Source organism: Elephantulus edwardii, unplaced genomic scaffold (genome assembly GCF_000299155.1).
Source record: "Elephantulus edwardii isolate Elephantulus edwardi_28Jun2011 unplaced genomic scaffold, EleEdw1.0 scaffold00367, whole genome shotgun sequence".
NCBI lineage: Eukaryota > Metazoa > Chordata > Mammalia > Macroscelidea > Macroscelididae > Elephantulus > Elephantulus edwardii.
The window spans coordinates 171,426-195,260 of record NW_006400117.1 but is presented as its reverse complement, the minus strand read 5'-3'; the positions used below and the strand labels follow the sequence as shown (position 1 = coordinate 195,260).

At 36.8% G+C, this 23,835-nt stretch overlaps 1 protein-coding gene across 1 annotated transcript in view; it reads right to left on the bottom strand.

Annotated features, from left to right (window-relative positions):
• Positions 1-23,835, bottom strand: part of OPA1 (optic atrophy 1 (autosomal dominant)) — a 99,966-nt gene that overhangs the window by 75,419 nt on the left and 712 nt on the right. The window contains exons 2-7 of the mRNA XM_006902086.1: positions 15,820-16,138; positions 15,024-15,120; positions 12,376-12,483; positions 11,837-11,890; positions 11,083-11,150; positions 987-1,097 (exon numbers count right to left, since the gene is read on the bottom strand). Of these exons, the coding sequence (XP_006902148.1) occupies positions 987-1,097; positions 11,083-11,150; positions 11,837-11,890; positions 12,376-12,483; positions 15,024-15,120; positions 15,820-16,138 (757 nt within the window). The remainder of the gene's footprint in view (positions 1-986; positions 1,098-11,082; positions 11,151-11,836; positions 11,891-12,375; positions 12,484-15,023; positions 15,121-15,819; positions 16,139-23,835) is intronic.

Below are 23,835 nucleotides of genomic sequence, written 5' to 3'. Positions count from 1 at the left end.
AGCCAGCAAGTGACACTGAAAAAATAAGTAGAATTTTGATGAATACTCTTAAATATTAACCACCATCAAGTGGAAAAAGGTTAAAGAATTACTGCTCTAAATCAGCTAACTTCAATTTTAACTATTAGAAAGTTTGCAAAGCTAATCAAATATATGACTAAATATTTTTCTGAATAAAGGTTTGCATATGCTTTAACACATTTTTTTCTGGATCTAATATAATTCGCCAACTTCAAGATTTCAGAATATAACTTAAAATCATTACATTTATTTATTTTCTACTCAACAGTCTCCTGGGGATCCACAAAATGGAATCATTCAACAATCAAAAATATTATTTTTAAAGACCTCTTCAGTGTACCAGTAATTGAACATTTTTAGAAATTTATGCCTTTAATACAGTATTTGGAGACTAGAATTATATAAAATCTCCAATGTCCAATCCTTCAGTGAGCCAACGTAAAATATTTTTGCACTTAACTGTAGAAATGGAAAAACTTCATAAAATGAGCTTACTGACTTATAAAACGACATTTACTTGCTCAAAGTTGAATTAAGGTATTTTTCTTCTACAAGCTGATCATTCCCTAACAATAAGAAATAAAGCATTTCATGCTCTAAAGAATTAAATTTGATCATCCATAGTGACCCTTTTCATTCAGAAATGAAAACTTGTAGAACAAATAGATTCTAATTTAGAGTGGCTCAATCATTAAACCAAGTAAACAAGCAATTTATAATTCTCTAAATACAAATCCCTGACATTCACAAGTGAATGCTCATAAATTAAATTGCTCTGCTTAACTTATCTGTATTTCCTATTTTAGATAGTTACAGGTTTATATTAAATTTCTTACAAATTTTTACTCTGTCAAAAGTAGTTTCTCATAACTAGAATCCATGAATGGATTAAGGTGACATGATATCCTGGCAGAAATAGCTGATTAGTTTGAACACATCAGTAGCCCCCTTAAACCATCCATCACCTTGCGCTTCTGTTGGGCATAGCTTGTGTTATACTGGCCAGCAGCTCTGCGTGCTTCCTCTTCATGCTCTTGAATTTGCTGTTGTAAGAGAATGAGCTCACCAAGCAGACCCTGCCATGAGTTTACAATAAGGAGAAGAGGAAAATTGAGGAGGAGAACAATGTTAAACCAAGGGGCACAACAAAGGAACAGGGGCAAGATAGGGAGGAAAGGAGAGTTTTTAACCAAAATGGAAACTTCACGTACTGCTAGAGCCATGGAATAATTGGGCTCTGTACTGCCATTTCCATTTTTCCCCCTTAGTAAAATTAAGAGGCCTTAGTCAAACAAAACAGCATAATTTAAAAAGTGAAACAGAAAACGCAATAATAAACAATTGCTAACTGAACAAAATGAGCCATATATATATATATAAAAATATCTCAAAATACTGTAAAACCAGGACTAACTGCAATGCTCACTGAAGGCGCTATCGCAGCTTAGCTTCCCGGTAAAAATCTTATTTCTGAATTGCTAACATGTTCCAATTGACCTTGGAGGCCAAATGCTAGTTTTCAGTCATAACTTTCAGGAGGCTGAATTAAGGGGTATAAGGCACAAGAGACGGAATGAGAGCTGCAAACTGGGTTTTCTTTAATACTTTTAGGTAAAAAAGAAACTGTTTATCACTTACTTAATAAGGAAATGAAGTTCATATTTTAAGTAAGTTTTTTGCTATCTGACTTTAGGAGAGTTCCTCAAATCCTTCCAGAATTGTCTAGCACTGAGTTAATCAAGGTTTTATTAGCATTGAGTTAATCAAGGTTTTACATTAATTCACAAATTCTGCACTGTGTACACACAAGCTAATTTGATTAAAATTTACACCGATGGTGGAAATTTTAAAAACATTTCAGGATCTATTTTAACTTTTGCAACATCAAACAAAATAAATCCCTACAAGTCACAAATCTAGTTGAGTGAATTTTCACTTTTTACCAGCTGTTATGACATCAAATGGACATGACCTTTGACAAACCCGTATCAATTTCTAAAGCAGAAGCATCATAAAAGGACATGAGAAACGGAGACAATCTGATTAAAAAGTAGAAGTTAAACAAAAACCAGTTTAGTCCTATGTACAAAATAACCACTCATGGCATTTAAAAATAAAAAAAACTGTTAAACTAGTGTGTTATTTACCCTAACATGGTATCATGTAGGAGGATATTAAAATAAATGTAATTTTCTGGCACAGTATTTTTAACTGCTGGCTTGTTATACAGTCGACCCTTAGAAATACGGAGGAAAGGCAACAAAGGCATGTGATCACACTAAACTAATATTTTTCAAATCAGAAATCCTAAAAAAGCTCAGCTTCAATGAATGACTAAACAAACTGCCCAAGAAAAGTATTTACAAAAAATATTATTTACCAAATTATAAATTATAGAAACTAATGCTAAAATCATCTAAATTAGAAGTTTTAAATGTAATTAACTCCTTTTTGAAAGATATGAAATGACTGTTAGATTCAATGCTGCTACTCCCCCCTTGCCACGTGTTTGGAGTCAAGGATGCTGAAGCTTCGTCTGACATACTTCGGGCATGCTGCAAGGAGGGACCAGTCCTTGGAGAAGGACGTCATGTTTGGGAGGGTGGAGGGACAGTACAGGAGAGGAAGACCCTCAGCGAGATGGTTCTATTTAGTGACTGGGGTAATGGGGGTAGGCGTGTCAGAGACAGTGAAGTTGGCACAGGATAGAGCAGGGTTTAGGGCTCTTGTACATAGGGTCGCTATGAGTCACAAGTGACTCGAGGGCACATAACAACAACAACAACTTTAAAAAGTTATCTTCAAAAAGATAAACCTTTAAAAGAGATTGCCAAAATGTTTTAGTTTATACTGTGCAATTAAAAAGTCTCTTGAATAAAATGCTAATTATTACTGTAGTATTAAAAATTTAATTAGTAGACTCATTCAAAGCCTAACTATGGATTCGCCTTCTATAACCCAAACACTTATATAAATATAACATCTTTCCAGAAGAGAATACAAAAAAATTTTTATTAAAGCAAAGTATGTCAAATTAGGAAAAACAGTGACAAAATCTAGAGTTATTTTCATTTAGAATCCTTGTGTCAGAGCCACCCAGTGGGACAGAATGGACCTGCCCCAGGGGTTTCTGAAGCTGTAACTTGTATGGGAGCAAACTGCTACCTCTTCATCCCAAAGAGCAGCTGGTAGATTCAAACCACAATGAACCGTGACTTCCAGCCAGCACACAGGCTCTTAACCACTCCCATCAGCGCTCCTCTTCAGTACATTATTCTCTGATTACTCTCAACATTAGGTAATGAATGAGAAACTAGCTAACTGAAATCTACTGGTGCAATCAATTGCATTTTCCTTAGAAGGTCCAGTACGAGAACACTAGAGTGGCCCAAAATACAACTGAAAATTCAATCTTGATTCCAGATATTTTTAATAAAAAAATATAAAATATAAAAAAATAAAATATATAAAAATGTAAAAAACCACATATTTTTAAAAACTTACAGCTAACTTTAAAGACATGCCATTTAAAGAAATGAGTCAAAGACAGACACTGTCCAAAATTCACTACCTCAAAAATCTCCTAATTTTTCCATGACATTAGATTTCATCAAGTACAAAGTATTTAACTTCATTTTATTCACTTGGTCATTACTACACTTTAAAAAGGGCTTACCATGTGTCTTCCAGTTCTTTTATGCACCTGTTTAAACTAACTTACATCACCAATTTATAAGATGCCAGAGCAGTGTGCAAATAGCCACATTTCTTAACCATGCTAGTCTATCAGGCACACAATCCCTTTTTTAATTGTTTTTACAATGCTCCCTAATGCACTAGTCACACCTATGCACAGCCATGTGATAACTATCCACTGTATCACGTTAATCACCCTTTTATAGTGCCATCTTGCTTTTCTTTCCAAGTCGGTTACTGAATCATTATAATGTAAAGATTGCTGAAATTAATTGTTACCTCCTGAAAAAAGCATGAAGAAAATACATTATTAGATAAGAAAACCTATTTACTCTATACCATAAGATGTGAAGACAGTGGCTCTCTCCAATTACAGGCATCAAATCTCACCTTACACAAGCTTCTGAGATAGAGCCATACATGGGAGAGAAGGGGGAGAAATGTGTGTATACACTGTAGATGACATACTCTTCAGATGCACAAAATACAGTTAATTCTAATAAGTATTTGCCCAGCTAGGCCATTTTTCTCAACAAATAACACATTTAAAAAGTCTCCCTGCTAACAACAGATGATATTCTCTCTAAAAAGCTAGTATTTCATGTATAATGTTCACAGATTTTTCAAAAGCATGACAATGGTATATCAAGAAAATCAGTAATAATGCCCAAATCAAACTATCAACTTTAAAAAAAGTTAGAAAGTGCTGTGATGACCTGAAAATTAATCAGTTTGGTGAAAATTATTTTATACAATGACTCCAAATAGTAAGAGTCAACCAAAATACTATTAGCTGGCGCCCAGCTACCACAGCTTACTTTTCCAAAAGAGACCATTGTAAAGGAATCTGAGTAGAGTAGGAGAAGACTGAGGAAAACTCAAAGCAAAAAAATAAAAATCCAGGCTTGCTGGTCTGATGGACTAATGGAGGCCCCTAAGGTTAAGACCCTCAGTTGCTCTATGAGCCTGGAACTAAATCGATCCCTGTAGCTCAACTTTCAGTCAGAGTACTAAGGTGATGAGCAAGTAACGCTACTGAATTACACACTCCTTAGAACAATCACACAAGGGTAAAAGGCAGCATTTCTGTGGGAGAGATTAATGGAAATGAAAATCAGAGAAGCAGGATGAGTGCTATTACAATGAAACATTCTGTGTATGTGTATTAAAAACAGAATTTTTTTTCCTTGTATTTTTAGAATTCACAACAAAGTAAGGCCCATGTTCATCTCATTCTCCTATGGCATATACAATTACCTGCCTCAGAAAACCTGCTGGAGGATCAGCTCTGAGTTGGTTAAGGCTCGATGGCCTATCACAACACCCTAGAATAAATGAGGTCTGACACACGTTTAATGTATTATATCCAGCAGCTAAAACAGGAGTAGGCACATATGTGCTGTCTTAATGAACCAAATTAATACCACCAAAATGAACATATGAAATTTCTAATAGAAAATGTAAATGGACTTTCCCCAAAACCACTATTGTGAATACCAACCTTAAAACCAATTTCACGTAATTCCTAGAAAAATCCCACAAAAGAACAAGAGGTGAGAAACTAATCAATTGCTGTAAACTCAAATTTTAAGATAATAATGATTGTAACCAATTGGCAGCATCAGGATGGATGGTGAAGAGATTGAGATTATTCACAGCTTCAGTTTGCTTGGCTCCAACAGTCAACACTCTCGGCACCAGTAGCCAGGAAATTAGAAGATGTATTGCCATGGGAAAGTCTGCTGTTAGGAACCTCTCCAAAGTATTGAGGAGCAATGGTGTTTCTTTGGAGACTAAGGTGCATCTGATACAGGCCAGGCTCTTTGCTATCACTTATTATGCATCAGAAAGTTGGACAATGACTTAAGGAGGATAGAAGGAGAATTGATGCCTTTGAGCTGTGGTGCTGGAGAAGAGTATTGAGGGTACCATGGACTACTAGGAAAACAAACAGATTCATCCTGGAAAGGGTCAAACCGGGTTGCTCCTTGGAGGCAAGGATTCTAAGGCTCCGTCTAACATACTTTGGACATGTTGCAAGGAGGGACAGGTCCTTGGAGAGGGACATCATACTTGGTAGGGTAGAGGGACAGCACAGAAGGGGAAGGCCCCCTATGAGGTGGATTGATTCAGTAACTGGGGTAATCGGGATGGGTGTATCAGAGACGGTGCAATTGGCACAGGACAGAGCAGAGTTTAGGGATGTTGTACATAGGGTCACTATGAGTCGCAAGCGACTCAATGGCATATAACAACAACAACAATTTTAACTGTCATTACCATCTTCACAATTGTTTAGTTTATTATGTGCTAACAATCTAACTGCAGCCTTCAATATAGATTGAGGCTCAATATCAAGAAGACAAAGATTCTTGCCACTGGGCCAAGTGGCAGCATCAGGATGGATGGTGAAGAGATTGAGATTGTTCACAGCTTTAGTTTGCTTGGCTTCACAGTAAACATTCTTGGCACCAGTATCCAGGAAATTAAAATTGGGATGGGAAAGTCTGCTGTTAGGAACCTCTCCAAGATACTGAAGATCAATGGTGTCTCTCTGGAGACTAAGGTGCATATGATACAGGCCATGGTCTTTGCAATCACTTGCTATGCCTCAGAGAGCTGGACCCTGACTAGGGAGGAGAGAAGGAGAATTGATGCCTTTGAGCTGTGGTGTTGGAGAAGATTATTGAATATACCATGGACTGCTAAGAAAATGAACAGGTTCTCCCTGGAGAGGGTTAAACCAGGCTGCTCCTTGGAGGCAAGTATTCTGAAGCTTCATCTGACATACTCTGGACCTGTTGCAAGGAGGGACCAGTCCTTGGAGAGGGATGTCATGCTTGGGAGAGTGGAAGAACAGCGCAGGAGGGAAAGACCCTCTATGAAGCAGACTGATTCAGTGACTGGGTTAATTGGGGCAGGTGTGTTGGAGACAGTGAGACTGGCATGGGATAGAACAGCGTTTAGGGCTGTTGTACATAGCGTATCTATGAGTTGCAAGCGACTCGACGGCATTTAACAACAACAACAACACATCTATTAAATAGTTTTTCCCTTTAACAAAGAGGAAACCAGCACTGAGAAGCTAAGTACTTTGTCCAAGGTCACACATCTTAGAAAGTAGGAAGATCTAAATTCAAGCAGTGTGAAGCCAGTCTGCAGTGGGTATCATTCCGAAACATGGTCTGTTTCCAAAGTTTTCATCCATCAGGTTCATTCCATATCTACAAAGGGGAAATGGCTACACTGGGAAATATATTTGAATTATTCTTTAAGCGTGAATTGGCTAATTATGGTGGACTCTCTGAACAGTCCTTAGGGCCCACAATCCTAAATACTCTCTGGCCTAGAAAGTCTGCTAACTCTTGCTCTAGAAGTTTTAACAATATCCTTTATCTAGCAAAAGAAGATAAAAGTAAAAACTCTGTCCTCTTTACATTTAAAAAGTATTCCCTCATATGGAATTACTGAGTAAACATTACATAATTCTGCTATTTGATGAAATAAAAAGAGCCTTTTCCCCTTAATTTCTTCACTTCTAGTTACATATAACTCTGTTAAAGTTTATTTATAGCCAGCTGAAGAATGTTTTTTGTAGGCCATCCAAAGGAAACTTGATTACTGAAGTTGCTCCAATCCAGAAATGCAATATTCTTATTTCATTATTTGACAATTTCTACAAATAATGTTAAGAGATAAACAAAACAGCCTGGCTACTGCCACTAGTCATAAACAATACTGTAGTTTGCATCTAATCCCAGCTACATGTTGGTTGCAATTCAACAATAAACAACATCACCCTTTATTCTATATTGCTACCTAATCATGTACACATCAAATACTACTTTGGGATTCTTGAATAACACAAAGCTCCAGGAGTCTATTATTAAGGTTGTCTGTTGCATCATTCTGCTTTTCTCCATGTCGCTCTTCCCCATTTTTTGTCCCCTGCTGCCCCATCTACTCATCTCCAGAACCTCAGCGGCCTGGGTTCCTGACCAAGCACTGAAACAAGTGCAGTTGCTATCTGTTACTCAGGAAACCAGAATTTCCTGGACCTGTGGTTACATGATGGTGCGAGGTTAAAAATTTAACTGTGTCACAAAGTTATTACAATAATTGTTACATAAGGAAGTCCCAAAATGGTGTATCTCATTTAAGCAACCCTGTTTTGTTAAAATTTGGAATATCAACCACATACACAATTTTCTCAGCCATTGTTCTCCTCAATAAAAACATAATCAGTTCTAACTCATGGTCACTCCACGTGGGTCGAGGTTTTCAACGGCTGATCTTCCAGGCCACTAACAGGTCTTTCTTCTATGATGCCTCTAGGTAGACGTTAGCTGCCAAACTTTTGTGTTAAATGTCCGAACCACTCAGGGGGTTCCAGATATGAAGGCTAAGGAGAAAGTTACACCTTACATAAACTTCAAGTGGGAGGTCAGAGAATGAGGGAAGACCCAACAAGATGGACTGACATAGTAACTTTAACAACAGGCTCAGCATATCAAAGATTGTGAGGGGGTGCAGGACAGGGCAGGTCCAGGTCTGTTTATATAGGACTGCCAGGAGTCATAGTCAACTCAGCGGCATCTAGCAGCAACAGTGACAAACTGGCTCGCTGTTACTAAGGGCCTTTAAGTCGCCTCTAACTCATGGAAGCTCTGTGTACAAAGGAACAAAGTCCTGCCTAACCTTGTCACCCTCCCAATCTTTCTGTTAAAGTAATGGAGTCAATTAGTCTCATTGAGTCTTCCTCTCCTTCCCTGACTCTCCTCGTTCAAGTCCTTCTTCCTGATAACATGTCCAAAGCATGTCAAGACTAAGGCTTAAATTTCATCATCTTCCCTTCTAAGAAGTTCCAGCTGCTTGTTCCAAGACAGATTTATTCGTTATTTTAGTGGTCCACAGTAAATGTCATATTCTCCCCCAGCACTACAATTCAAGAGCAACCAATCTTCCAATTTCAGTATTCACTGTCCAACATGTACATGAGTATGAAGCAACTGAAAATACTAAGGCTTGGGTCTGACATACTTCAGTCTTGAAATTCTCATCCCTGCTCTTGAGCAAGCATTTTAAAGGCCCTTGTCAGCAGATGTGCCTGATCCAGTATGTAATTTAATTTCTTGAACGCTGCTTCCAAGAGCTTCCAAGACTGTGGTTCTAAGTAAAACGAAGTCCTCAAGAACTTCAATCTTCTCTTCATTATCATGATGCTCCCTACTGACCAAGTTATTTTCTGCATGTTGAGGTATAATTCATATCAAATATTAGTGTCTAATATTTGTCTAACCTATCCTTATTGGCATCAACCAAACACAATTACTTTAGTTTCTCTTCTGAGTTAAATCAAATAGCTAATTTACTTTGCTTATACAGAGAACTGCCATACATGCTCTAAAGACAAAGAATTAGTGATAGACTAGGCCTATCAAGTAGGAACAATGCAAGCCAAATAAACAGTGGTAGGTTTTTGAGAAGGTAACAAACAGTTCAGTGGAGCTTTAAGAATGAGTAGAAATCAAGTAGGTAAAACAAAAAGAGGCAACTGCTCTATAAAACATAAGAGGCATCATGTATATAAAGGAACAAAAATTAGAATTAAAAACTCTGGAAAATGCAGTTTCTTGAGACAATTGTATTTAAAGCACTTTTCTTGGCCTTGGCTTTTCAAAGTATAGGAAATATTTCCCATAAATTAAAAATGTACTTATTACCTTCAGAATAATCATATTCTTTATATTTTTATGAGATGTTTATTAGCAATCAGGAATAAAAGACAGAAGTGCAGATAATGTCTCATTAAGGAAATTTTCACTAGAACACACCAATCTTAACAGAATATACACTAAACAGTTCTGTCACCTATATATGTTGTGGCTGATATACAAAAATCCATTTATTTACAAGTTAAATGAGGCCATTAAAGCACTAAAATACACTCCACAGTCCAACTCTCTATCTGTCTTCAAGTTACTTGGGAGGTTTCACATCAAGGGCTATTTTCAGTCATTTTCTCCAGTGAATACTGGAGCTTTAAAAGACTGAGTAACACAGTATTTAGTAAGTGGTGGTTTTAGTACTTTTCTCCATTTTTCATTATTACAAAGCAGTAATCAAATTTTTTTATTAATGTAACATAATTATGTTCACAAACTGTTTAATTAGCCTGTGAAGCCTTAGGTGAAAAGATATGATTTTTATAGACACTGGGTTTTTGCAGATTTTAAAAGTATCTGGAAGACCATGATGACACCCTTCCAGAACAGCAAGGTGTAGTGACTCCAAGGTGTGCTGACTTTTCATTCTGCCTGAAGGAAGTCAAACAATCTGACACTTATGTCCCCCCAATTCCAACACTCTCACTGCACTGTACTTTCATTAATGGTCCTCGAGGCATGCCTATTTCATTCTCAGTCTTTCTCATGTTCCAGCTTGTTAGGTGAACAAATTTACACTGTAACATAAAACAACTGGAATACAGTTGATTAAAATTTAGCCTCCCATATAATAGTTCAAAGTTATAGGATAGAGGGAGGGAGATGGCAATCTCTAACACCTTCCCAAACACATACAAAATCAATCCCTTTAAGGTACTAAAAGTCTTCAATATAAGAGCTACATATTATACATGTAATTTTTAAGTGTAGAATACTTTTCCCATACATCTATTTATCTAAATATTATTTCTTAACATTTCTAAGAAGCAATTACTTTACTAATTCCAAAAGAATGAAAAGAGTGAAGACTAAAGACCAAAAAGGTATCTTGTTAACATCTAAAACAATAAATTCTACATTAGAAATTTGTCTCAAAGTCTTATATGGATTGTTAATACTCATGTGTTGAAAGTGCCATGCTCTAAATAATCCTTTATATATCTTTGTTGATTATCAACAAAGTAGAACTGATGCATTCCCTAATAATCTCGTCAATCCCTAGAAAGAATAGTATAAAAAATGGGTTCTAAGTGAATCTGGAAAACCCAGCACACTGTGACTAGTCTTGGAGATTATAAAGCACAAGAGTGAAATGTCCTAGAGAAAAAAAACAAAACAAAAAACCTGCTGATTTGTACCAACTCAGCTTTTCTCACATATATTTGGCAACAAAATCTTTTCTTAGAGATTATCTTTGAAACAAATATTTCACATATATGTGAAAGAAATAGGATTCTCTAACTTTATTTCCAGAAGTGCCATATGCATCTGCATTTTCACAAAGATCAGTAACAATACCTCTAATTAGATGCCTTTGCAGTTGCTTCTCAGACGTTATCATTTTCAAATCTTCTACGGTAAACACTTTAAAAGAAGTCTTTCAAGACTACCTATGTGAAGAATTCTCCCTTAAATTTACCTTTCTGTAGTGCTTGTCAGTTTCAGATCCAGGATCTGTTGCTCTAAATGCTGTTTCTCCAGGTGAACCTTCAAGACAAATATGCAATCCTTTATGTTCTCTAATGTTGTCAATAGTCTAAAGCCACCCTTAAGTTATGCCCACCTAATTAAAAGATAAATGAATTTTTAGAGTGCCCAGATTCAAGTTACCAAGTTAACTTTTAGAAAATTGTCCTTATTTCAAGGAAAACTATCAGTAATTTGAGGACTCTAAAACAAAACACAGAGCACAAGTTTACACCATTTAAAAACATATATAATTTAAAGCTAAAAAAAAAAGTCCTCTTGCAAGGACTGTTTTACATGGGAGTAGTCAGAGACTGGTCATGTATCACTGACACTGTAACCCAAACATGCAACAGAATAAACCTAAAGAATCAACCATGACAGAGAAGATGAGACATACTAAAATTACTTTTCATTTCAACTATAAAAAAACAATTAGATCTGTATCAATAAACTATTTTGGCTAAGTAAACGATCTTTTTTAATAACTTTAAACTCTTAACAGATATGTACTTAGGAATTTTAGTTTATCATAAAATGATTTTATTATTTCCACCTAAAGGATATGTTTGTCTAACACACTTTTGGAGTTTTAAAAGTCAACATAAGCAGTGTTATAATTTGGCTCATAATTTTTTATCTGCAACTGGTTTATTAGAAGCATTTAAAAGGCATGTTATAGACAGCAAAAATGTCTGTTTACACACCTAACAACAGTAGTGGGTCAGAAGCTCCTATGATTTCACTAACCAATTTGTGACCTGTGAAAAATCAGCAAAAGGGGAAATAAAAATATAAAATTTAACAGGGATGAGCAAACAAAGATATTCGAGATCTCAGATTTACTTAAATCATAATAGGGCAGTGACTGGGCAAAGATGCCAGAATTAATTCTGATCAACTCCTCATTTTGATTTTCCATAATTAGTTTTAAATCATCAAATTGGGTATAACCAATTATGAAAAGTAAACACATAGGAAGTCTCATCCAGTTGTCAAGACTAAGTGGGTCCCCCCCACCTATACTAAGAAAAGTCAAATACATTTCTCATTCATTTTCACTTGATTGGCTCAATGGAAATGAAAACTACCACATGATCAAATTTTATGCTTTTCTTTAACCTATTTTTCATTTGCGCTAAATGTTTTAGATTTTAAAAATGAGAATTAAAACCCCAAATATATCTATGTATTTTCATCTGTGGGTCTTAAATCATAGATGAACTTAAACATAGGCCCTTCTTACCTGTGGTGAAAAAGTCCTTCAGTAAGCTGAGGCTCTCAATAATCTTGTCGTAGTCAGGTGCCAGCTTTGCAAGGTCTTCTGAATTTGGAAGGGCTTTCCTAATTTTATCTGGAGAAGACCCAGAAATATACATATTCTTGACTTGGAAAACTTTTGATCAAATAATACTGAACTTTTTATTATTTTTTTTTAAATACTGCACTTTTAAAAAGCAACAAAAACTAGACATTTGGTAAAAAAAAATTTGAATATTAAAAAATGCATCTAAAATTTATATAAAGGATCTCTTGTGGCTTAACAGTAAGGAGCTGCACTGCCAACCCGAAGGTACATAGTTCCAATCTACCAATCTACCTCCTCCTGTGCACATTAGAGCCTGTGAAAACCTGTTCGAGGGTTACCTATGAGTCAGTTCTGACTCAACGGCACACAAGTGAACAATAACATCCATTTACATTCATAGAAGAATGATGAGAATTTCCTCTTGTGCAATTTACGGCCTTGGAAACTGGATAGAGGACTGGAAGTGACTTGAAAGAAATTATTTAAAAAAAAAAAAACAATCCCAAACTATATCATATATATCAGAGACACTATGTTATTCTGATAATATTCCATATAGAATGAAAGATTTAAAGAATTTGCTACTGAATGGTTTAATAGGCATTAAGTTAAATGCAGCGGGACATGAGCACTATATTAAAAATGTAAAAATGTTAACAGTGGATTGCAATCAGATGTACTTTCTGGGAGTATGTCACAGAAAAACAGGCATGTGAGAAGAGTCTGTTCAAATTTAAGCACAGTGTTGTATTACTTTTCTCCTACCTTTCATAGTCCCAAAGACTTACACTCACTACCAAGTGGGGGTGACTGTCTAAAAGTCTATGGTCAGCTTTTACTTTATTAATAGGGAGCTCTGGTAGCCTACTAGCTAAGGAGTTGTGCTGCCAAGTCAAAGGCAGGAGGTTCAAATCTGCCAAGTGCTCTATGGGATAAAGATGGACAATCTCCTCCCATGAGATTTACAGCTTCTAAAAACCCACTGGTGGGTCAGCCATCAACTGGTTCCAATTTGATGGCACATAACAACTGCCTCAATTACTGGTAGCACTGATGGGTTAGGGGAGAGGAAGTTCTGCTGCCAATCCAAAGGCATGTGGGTTTGAATCCAGCAGTTGCTCCAAGAGAAACAGCTGTCAATCTCCTCCTATGCAGTTTAAAGCCTCTGAAAACCTGCTAGCAGATCTGCTATGAGTTGGTTCTGACTTCAGAGCAATGAGTGAGTCAGGGAGAAAAGTGCAATAATGAATGAATGGAAATCCAAAATCTCTGTAAATGTTCATTAAAATTAATAAAATAAAATTAAAGAAAAAAAAAACACAAACAAAAAAAGAGTTCAAGTTTAGACAATCAAGCTCCAAAATCCTTGCTCTCCACCCCTATTTTGTGGTACTGGAAATGTCAAAAAGTTTTCCTTATAAACATGAGAAAAATACACTGAAAAAGTTCTATTCCTTCAAATGTCTTTGTCAATGGGATACAGCTTCATCTTTGAGAAAGTACTCTTAAAAAAGTACTTGTAGAGATTAAATCCACCTCTACATATACATGAGCGAAACAAGCAGAGAGGGAAAAAAGAGACAAAGGAAGATAATTTTATCCAATTTTTTTAACGTCATAACCACAAATTACTGGCGATCGCATTTATCAAATAATTTTTATTTTCATTTACTTAATTTTAGAAAGAACTCAGGTAACACAGAGGTTACATGTTCAGACGCTAATGGAAAAATTTTCCATATGAATCCATTCGCTATTCTATAGGAAAACGATACAGACGTAGTCTGTTATTGTGTGACTTCTACCAAGGTCATTCTCAATCAGAACTACCTTGATGGCAGCAGGGTTCAATTTTGTTTTATTGTTAGAAAACAGGGCAGAGCATAAGCTGAAGAAGAGGGGAAAAATTATTCATGTCTAAGAGTTCTTAAGAAACTTGATTTTAAAAAATTGGGGTAACAAAGATAATCAAAGAGGGTTAGCTAAGCTGATTAAGATTCGTATGTTCAGGACAATACTATGCTGAACAAGGTGCTGGGGAAGTTGGCTAGAAGAAATGCTGATAAAATGGGTAGCCAGCAAAAGAGGAGACTGAAGTGTATGTTCACTGACTAATTTTTAAAAAGGAAACAAAAAATATTAACCACAAATATAACAGAGAGAGAATGCTCCTTAAGGATTGTGGTAGCTATGTTAAAGTGAAGGAAGGACTAGTTATTTCCTTGCTGTAAATTGTTTTTGTTGTTTTTTTAATCATTCTACTATTTTTATATATTAAATTAAAACTGCTATACACTATATAGGGAGCTCTGGTGGCCTAGGGATAAGAATCTGCACTATAATGCCGAAGGCATTCAGTTCAAATCCACCTGCTGCTCTGGGGGAGAAGGACGGCCAATCTCATCCCGTGCAATTAACTGCCTCTGAAAACCTGCTATGGGGTCAGCTCTGGGTCGCTTCTGACTCTACGGTACACAACAACAACAACAACATACACTATATGCATGAATTAAAAAAGACTATGCCAATACAACTATTTCCTTTCTATAACTAAACTACCAAAAAAAAATTTTAATGGTACAAACCAAAATCTATATAGTCCTCAATCTCCCACACAATGTCAGGTACAATCCATTTATAGTCACTAAGGTCAGGTATCAGATCTTTCCACTGATCAAAGGTCTGAAAAATAAGAAAGTATGTCAATCAAATGCTTCAGATGCCACAGGAGAACAAGGGAAAATTGTCTTAATCCACTAGGAGTAGATTACTCTAAAACTTTTTAAGAAATAAATGTAATTGTGTCCAGTTACTCTGAAGGTGATTATCAGCCAGCCTGGAAGACTGTGCACTGCTGACCCAAGGTGGCGCCTCTTTGGCGGTTCAAATCCACTAATGGCTCTGTGGAAGAAGTAGGGACACTCTTCTCCAGTGCAATATACAGCCTCTCAAAAACTTAACTGAGGTCAGCTATGAATCAGTTCCGACGTGAAAGCATCAAGTTTTAATACATGGAATGCAAAAATCCAAATTCTTCTAGTTCAGGTAAGTTCATGAGTTAGCTTTAAATAATGCAGGCACATAAAAGACTCCCTTTCCTGAGTCCAAGTACAGCTGGTGTGTGGTGGTGTTAACATCCCAGCTAACTTTCTTGTCTCCACCACTATAAGGTAAGTGGAAAATCAAAGCAGTGTTTTTACTTCCAGTTCCTTGCTTCCCCAAATTAGTAATACTAAGGAGGCATTTTTCAACTAGTACATAGGAGACACAAACAAAATAGGTATTTAAATAGAGATTATCTTCTACTCCATTCATGATTTCTGCTGTAAAATGTTAAACAAGCTAGTTTAAGTAGAAAACTAGCAAGGACACGAAACTCACCTTTTTGGCTGTATAGCCACCTCCAACAGCAGATCCTAGTACAATATATCGAAGTTTTAAGAGTCTTGCAGCCAATCTTGCTGGCCAAAAATTCCTATGGGGCTGGTAACCATATTTAATTGGAGAAAGCTTCAATTTATGTAAAGGATGGTTAGTAAAAGAAGAGAACAGCTGAAATGATGTCCTTAATTGAGGTCTTTGAAGCTTTAAGGTAGGATGATGTGAATGATAAATACTGCGTGAAACCAAATGCAGTTTCTGTAGTGACACACTTCCTTTTGCTCCAGAGCTATGTTTCACTAAGGACTGGCACACCTCACTGAAAGAAAAGTGGATACGGGAGAAAGATTAGACAGGGTACTGATGCAAAACTGACATAAAACAGCCATAATCTAAAGGGATAATACAATCTTACAGACATATGTGACCATATTGTATCGTATAATACATAGTTACCATGTGTCAGACACTGTTTCAGAACATGTGATCTCATTTAATGCTATTAACAGCTCATGAAGAAAGAACTATTCTAATTTCCATTTTACAGAGGAGACAAATGAAATACAGATAAACACTTGCACAAACCCACACTAAACAGAGTTAATCCTGGCCGTGGGAATTCAAATCCAGCAAGCTCACTCATTTTATTCTACATGGACTATGATCCTGTTTTAAGAAATAATACTGAAAAAAGAAATGGTGGAGAGAGATTTTAGTAACTCTAAAAGGCATGCAAACTTCTGTTTTCAAGTACAAAAAAATTACAGCAGTGTAAAATTCTGACCATTCACCTGTGCCTGCCTTTCATCCTGAGATTTATGGCCCAGGAATGTAAAACTAAAGAAACATCATCAATCCCATTTCAGCCACCTGACTCCTCACAAAATGAAAAAAGAAAGGAAAAAAAAATCTCTGCGGTAAAGAGAGAATTGAGATGTATCCACTTTTCTCTCAGCTCTAACCTATTCTTTTCAGCAAGGAATAAAAGGCTATTGAACTCCCACTTGATTATTTTACTCCATATTTATTCACGGTGCTAACTATACACAAAGGGAGTTCTGGTGGTTTCGTGGTAAGGAAATGAGCTGCCCACTCAAAGTACGTGGTTCGAATTCACCTGCTGCTCCAGGGATAAAAGATGGCAATCTCCCAGGCTATTTACTGCCTCTGAAAGCTGCTCAAGGGGCACTTAGGAGTCACTTCCAATTCAAGGGTTCACAACAACAACAGCACAGCAACAATTAAGGACAGGTCCTATTCTAAGCTTTAAAATGTTAATTAATTGAATTATATAATTTAAACCTTTCTAAGAAAAAAGAACCAGGAAACATACCGTGAAGAACAGTGAGAAGGAAAGGAAAAGAGGTTATCTTTTATGTTTTGGGGTTTTTTTTTTTCATTCTTCTCAATGTTAGCCACAATTTTTTTTAATTAATTTTAATGAAAGTTTACAGAGACTTAGGGTTTCCAGTCATTCATTGTTGCACTTTTCTCACTGCCATTCCCCCTCCCCCAATTCACTCTTCTCCTTGAAAAATAAAACAAAAACTCTTTCATTGTTATGCAATTCCTCCTCCCAAGCCCACTCCACTGTGTAGACTTCGTTCTGGACTCCTATATTGACAATAATACCCAATCATACATCCCTTTTAAACAGTTCTCTCTCTCATCTATTTCCATGCAGGATACATCACTCCTCCCCTCCTTTTCTGTCTTCCCGCAACGCTGAGTCAGTCCCATTTTACAACAGTGGCACCGTGCAATATTTGTCCTTTGGTGACTGAGATATTTCACTTAGCATAATGTCCTCCAGGGTCACCCATTTTGAATAATATTGCCTGAGTTCCTTGTGTTTTAATGCAGCATAGTATTCTATTGTGTGAATATACCAGAGCTTCTCTATCCATTCATTTGTTGATGGGCACTTGGGTTGTTCCAGCTCTTTGCTACTGCAAATAAAGCTGCAATAAACATGGGTGTGTATATATCTACTTGGGTAGCAGTTATGGTTTCTTTTGGGTAAATTCCCAGTAGTGGAATTGCTGGGTCAAATGTTATCTCTATTTGCAACTTTTTGAGAAAGCGCCATATAGCCTTCCACAGTGGTTGCACCATTTTACACTCCCACCAACAGTGAATAAGGGTTCCAGTTTCTCCACAACCTTGCCAGCATTTGATATTTGCTATTCTGTTAAATTTTGCTGTTCTTACTGGGGTGAGATGATATCTCATATTGTTTTGATTTGCACCTCTCTTAGAGTTAGGGATTTTGAACATTTCTTCATGTGTTTGTTTGCCATCTGAATGTCTTCTTCGGTGAAATGTCTGTTCATATCCTGTGCCCATTTTTCAACTGGATTATTTACCTTTATCTTGTTGTGGTGCTTGAATAGTCTATAAATTCTAGATATAAGTCCCTTGTCAAACATGTCATTACCAAATATTTTTTCCCAGTCTGTGGCTTCCCTTTTTACCCTGTTGGAGAACTTTTTGGATGTGCATAGGGATTTGATTCTTAGAAGGTCCCATTCATCCATTTCATCTACTCCTGGTTGTAGATTTTTCAGGATGTTTGGAAGACTGTTTATATTGTGGATTAGGACTTCTAGAGTTCTTCGAAGCTTTTCTTTAAGAAGTTTATAGTCCTTGGTTTTAGTCCTAGGTCCATGATCCACTTTGAATTGGTTTTTGTATATGGAGTGAGGTGTGGATCTTTCTTGAGTCTTCTGCAGATAGCTTTCCAATTGTGCCAGCACCATTTGTTAAAAAGGCTGTCCTTTCTCACTTAACTGATTTCATCTACTTGTTAAAAATCAGTTGACCATAGGTAGATGGGCTGATGCATCAAGCATTCTACCAATCATTTCCACAAACATTTTTACTCATCAGGAAAGTCCATTAAGGTAAGCATCTTTAAGCTATGCATTCGTTTGTTTAAACTGCATTTTGTCTACAGTAGATAAGTAGCACATGGAGATTTCTCCAAGTCACTCTGGTAGTAGCAACGAACCCCAGCAGTAGAACCCCAAAATCTGCAAGTAAATAATAGATGAGGAACTTAAACGCAGGTCCATCTGATGTCTTCTCAATAATAAGTATAACAGGGGAAGAATGTGAGGAGCAGCAGCTGAGAGGAGGCTCAGGAGACATATTGGAGTACATCCTCTGGAACCCTAGGATGATTCAGGACCACAGAGAAGCCAGTGCTATAACTAAGGAAAACGGAGGGAAGTAAAATTTCATATACGGAAATCATTCCTACATTCCTGGTTTAGGCACATTGCTCATATATTCTATATAAGGTTGAGCCAAAGGGATTCCATTTTGCTGACTTGAGATAGGGAGTGCTGAAATCATGGAAAGTGGCCTCAGGCCCTTGAAACTATTGTGACTATCCCCAGCAGGCCAACATGATAGAATAATGCTCTACTCTTCCCTTTGTTCAGTGTAGACGCCAAATGAACCTCAGTCCACTTTCACCACAGCACACATTTTAAACAAAGCATATTTGCCACATACTCAGCCAGTCCTCCTTCTAGACTTAGCTGTGAGTTTGAATCTTTCACATATAAATGCTACATTTCTTTTTAAAAGTTGCTAATAATTGTATGCAAATATTAACTGCCATATTTTTCACAATAGCCAGAGGGTAAAAACCACCACCATCTATCACAGTAGTGGAGAAACAAAATATGGTACATACAGATAATGAAAAATTATCCATAATAAAGACAAATAAAGGTCTGAATATGCTGACATAGATGGATATTGAAAACATTATGCTCAAGGAAATACAGCAGATACAAAAGGGAGATAAATGACCCTATGTATATAAAATATTTAGAATGTTTGGGGAGGAAGAGATGGGAGTTAATGTTTAATGGTACTGAATTTCTACTGAAATGTGGAAACATTTTTGGAAACAGTTGTAGTGGCTGTACAATATGATAAACGTACACAATCTCAAGGAACTATATAACTAAAAATTATTAAAATAGCATATTTTACTGCACTTTCTATACAATGAAATGTGGTAAGAGTCTGAACATAACAGGAATGTCTTTGTTTTCCTAGCTCTCAAAAATTTTCCACAAAAATATTCTTATTACTTTTCTGCTACTAATATTGGGAAATATGTGCATTTTCCTTCTTCCTCCTCTCAACAGGTTCTGACTTTCACAGTTCTTATTGTATATATTTTTACAATAATGAAAAAATAAAGGAGAAGAGTTGCTATAACAAGTACGTGTTCTTCAATATTGTTTCCAAGATAAATGCTAATTGTACCCATCTTACAAAAGCTAAGTCCCTGTTTTCTTTCATTAAGCAACAGATTAGATTCTGATGACCTCACAAGAACTTAAATTCAAGCCAAAAACCCCACAACTAAACCCATTTCCAAAGAGCAGATTCTGACTCCTAGTGATCCAACATGCTACACAGTAATACTGTTCCACAGGGTTTTCTTGGTTGTAATCTTTATGGCAGCAGACCATCAGCTCTTTCTCCCACAAAGCTGCCAGTACCCCAGAACTCATCTGAGATAAAACTAACAGCATGACAAAATGTTTCCAAGTCAAAATGGAAAGAGAAGAAAACCAGCAGGCTTACTGAAGCATTTGGGAAAAGGCTATCTCGATCATGCTCCCCAACCCTAATCTTGCATAGTGAAAACAGCAAGTCCTGGTCCCAGTCTGAGCAATCTGCCAGGTAAGAGCGAGGAGCTCTAAGGTGGTGGTGGTGGGGTCTGCTCTCCCTCTGCGAGCTCTCTCCAATTTCCACAAGTTTACTTCACCAAGCCATTCCCTAAAGCCCTAGAGGGATGCCTGTTAGTTGACACAGCATGTACTAACATCATATACTCTGCCAAATCAGCCCTTTCATTCAAGGGTAACCCATACCACACATCTCTTTCAATCACTAGGCTTTCATATTTAAATATGATCACATAACTAAACGCCTGAAAAAAATGAGATGTTCATAAGATGAAGAATGAGATAAAAACCAAAATTATAATCCAGAGAGGGCAGAGACAGGAAATTCTATCTTTTGCGAGAGAATAGCTGAAGGTATTGCAACCAAAAAGTAAAAGCAGGTTCAAAAACAGTAAAAAAAGACAGTATAAAGACAAATACTGTTAAAAAAAATGAGTGCATGAGCATTAAAGACACAATAACTAAGCACACAGAGGTAGAAAATATGCTTGAAAAGTTAAGTAACAGAAATGGAATGTCCCCACGGGATGCATAAAAAGATATGCTGGGGATCGCGAACAAACTTATATAGAATTTTTGCATCTCATTAAGATTATGCTAGGAGTTCTGGTGGCCTAGACAGCAGGGGGTTGTACTGCTAACGGTATGGCAGAGCCTCTCTGCCGGTTTTAATCCATTAGTGGGTCCCTTCTCAGGAAAAACATGGGCAGTTTCCTCCTGTGGGACTCACAGCCTCTGAAAACTCATTAGAAGCTCAAGTGAGTTAGTGTTGAGTTGACAGTAAATCTGCAATGTCAATTTCAAAAGTAAACGTGCATTTCCACACTGGCAGCATGCATATATTTTATAAATAAATGATGGGAACAGACTACATTATAGAAATCACTCAACACCTACACAAATCCATGAAAATGTTAAAGATAAAGCAAAACATACTAAAAAAAAAATCCAAGAAAGGAGAAAAGGAAAACTACAAATTAAAAAAAAAAAGAAAATCAAGTTTGGCTTAAAAGTCAGCTCATAGCTCATAGCAACCCTATTTACAACAGATCAAAATCTTACCCGATCTGTGCCATCCTGACAATCTCTACTATGGTTAAGCTCACTTTTAAAATTTTTCTTCTTGTTGTGTATCATCAAATTAATGATCTAACTGGCACAGGAGGAGACAGCCCCTCCTTCTCCAGCAGAGCACCAGGTGGATTCCAACAGCGTGCCTTCTGGACTACAGTGCAGCTTCTTGCCACTGGGTCACCAGAGTTCCCTTGGTTAAGCTCATTTTGGCAGTCACTGTATCAGCATGACAACAATTCAACAGTTCACTGACATAAAATCTCATCTGGTTATGTGATCAGGGGACTGCTCATCTTTCTCCAACACAGCAGCTAGTGGATCTGAGCTGCAAATCCCTATCACTAGACCACCAGAGCTCCATGTCAACATGCTTTTTGTTGTTAGGTGCCATCAAGTCAATTACAACCCATAGCAATCCTATGAGCAGCAGACTCTGCCCTGTCTTGTGCCATTCTTTATTACAGCCACTATGTCAGTCTATCCTCTTGAGGGCCTTCTTCTCTTTCATTGACTGTCCACCTTTCTAAGCATGATATCCCTTTCCAAGGAAAAACCTCTCCTAACAACATGCCCAAATTATGTGAGACAAAGTTTCACCATCTTGCCTCTAAACGGAACCGTATTTTCACTTTTTCCAAGATATATTTATTTGTTTTGTAGCAGTCCATGGTATATTCAGTACTATTCTCCAGCATCATAACTCAAAGGCATCAATTTTTCTATCATCCTTATTTACTGTCCAACTTTCAGATACATAGCAAGTTAACTGAAAAGACTAGGGATTACATCAGGTTGATACCACTGCTCCTTAGAACTCTGGAGAGGCCCCTGACAGCAGATTTCCCCATTGCAATTTGTCTTTTGATTTCTTGATGATTGCTGGTACCAAGGGCCAAGGGCATTGACTAGGGATCCAAGTATGATGAAATTGTTGACAATTTCAATCTTTTCTCCATCAGGATGTTGCCTATCAGCCCAGTGGTAAGGATTGTTGTTTTCTTGATGTTGAGATGTTATTCAAATTGAAGGCTGCAGTCCTTGATTTTCTTCAGCAAATGCTTGAAGTCCTCCTCACTCTCAAGTGAGTGAGGTTCTGGCATCTGCATAACACAAGTTATAGAGTCTTCTGAGATCCCAATACTACATTCTCCTTCATAAAGCCCAGCCTTCAGATACAAACTGAATATGTATAGAGAAAATATAGAGCAGCTTGAGGTACACCTTTCTAGATGTTAAGCCATGAAGTGTTTCCTTGTTCTGTTGAGACAACACACTTCTAAATCATGGCTTCCATTTGGAGTCCAATATAACTGCAAAAATAATTCAATCTGACAGCATGTAGTGGTAGAAACAATATGAAATTTAAATCTGTTTCCACTCAATATTTATTTTTTCCTATATATTTTAATTGCACCAACAGAGTATATTATTCTTGGTAAAGCCTTTTCTACTTTATTTAGGGGAAATTAGACATGTTTCCCTCATAAATATTGAGGAGTGCTTGAGGAGTTGTGCTGCCAACCTAACGGCAGGCAATTCTAATCCACCAGCTGCTCCCTGGGGAAAAGATCAGCAGACTCCTGCCATCTGCAGTTTTATAGCCTCTGAAAACCCACTTGGAGGGTAAGCTATGTTGAGAAATAATAGTAAGCAACTTACTTCAGCACTATGGATTTAGTCAACTTCAGATTCCAAGAGATTGAAATAACTATGCAATTAATTGATTAAAATTGTCATTTTACACTTTAAAAAAGAGCATGTCACTAGTACTGAACAAATAAATTACACCATTTTAAAGTTCTAGAAGGAAAAACAAATTATCAAACCAAGTGTTTAGAGATCAATTTAGGAAATCTCCTCCACTCAGCTTTTCTTGATTCCTGTTACTGCACGCCTTGCAACAAAGGGTTAAGCCTGAAGCCATATGATGATACTGGTTGATAACAGATTAAGTAAAACTAAATTAAATTAAAATGCATATAGCAACTCTTGGATTTTTTTTTAAATTTGATTTTTTTTCCTATTTAGGATTAAATTAGTCCAAGGCAACGCTGACATTGTGACTGAAAAAAGTGGTGTCAGTCAGCACTCTGTAACCAAAACCAAGTCTTCCTAAGACACTGAAAAGTGATTGTTATTAAGGTGTTATCACCAATCATCACCTCCCAATGCGTCACTAACGGAGATCAGACTTCTGATCATTTTCATTCAGAGGACTGGCGGGGGT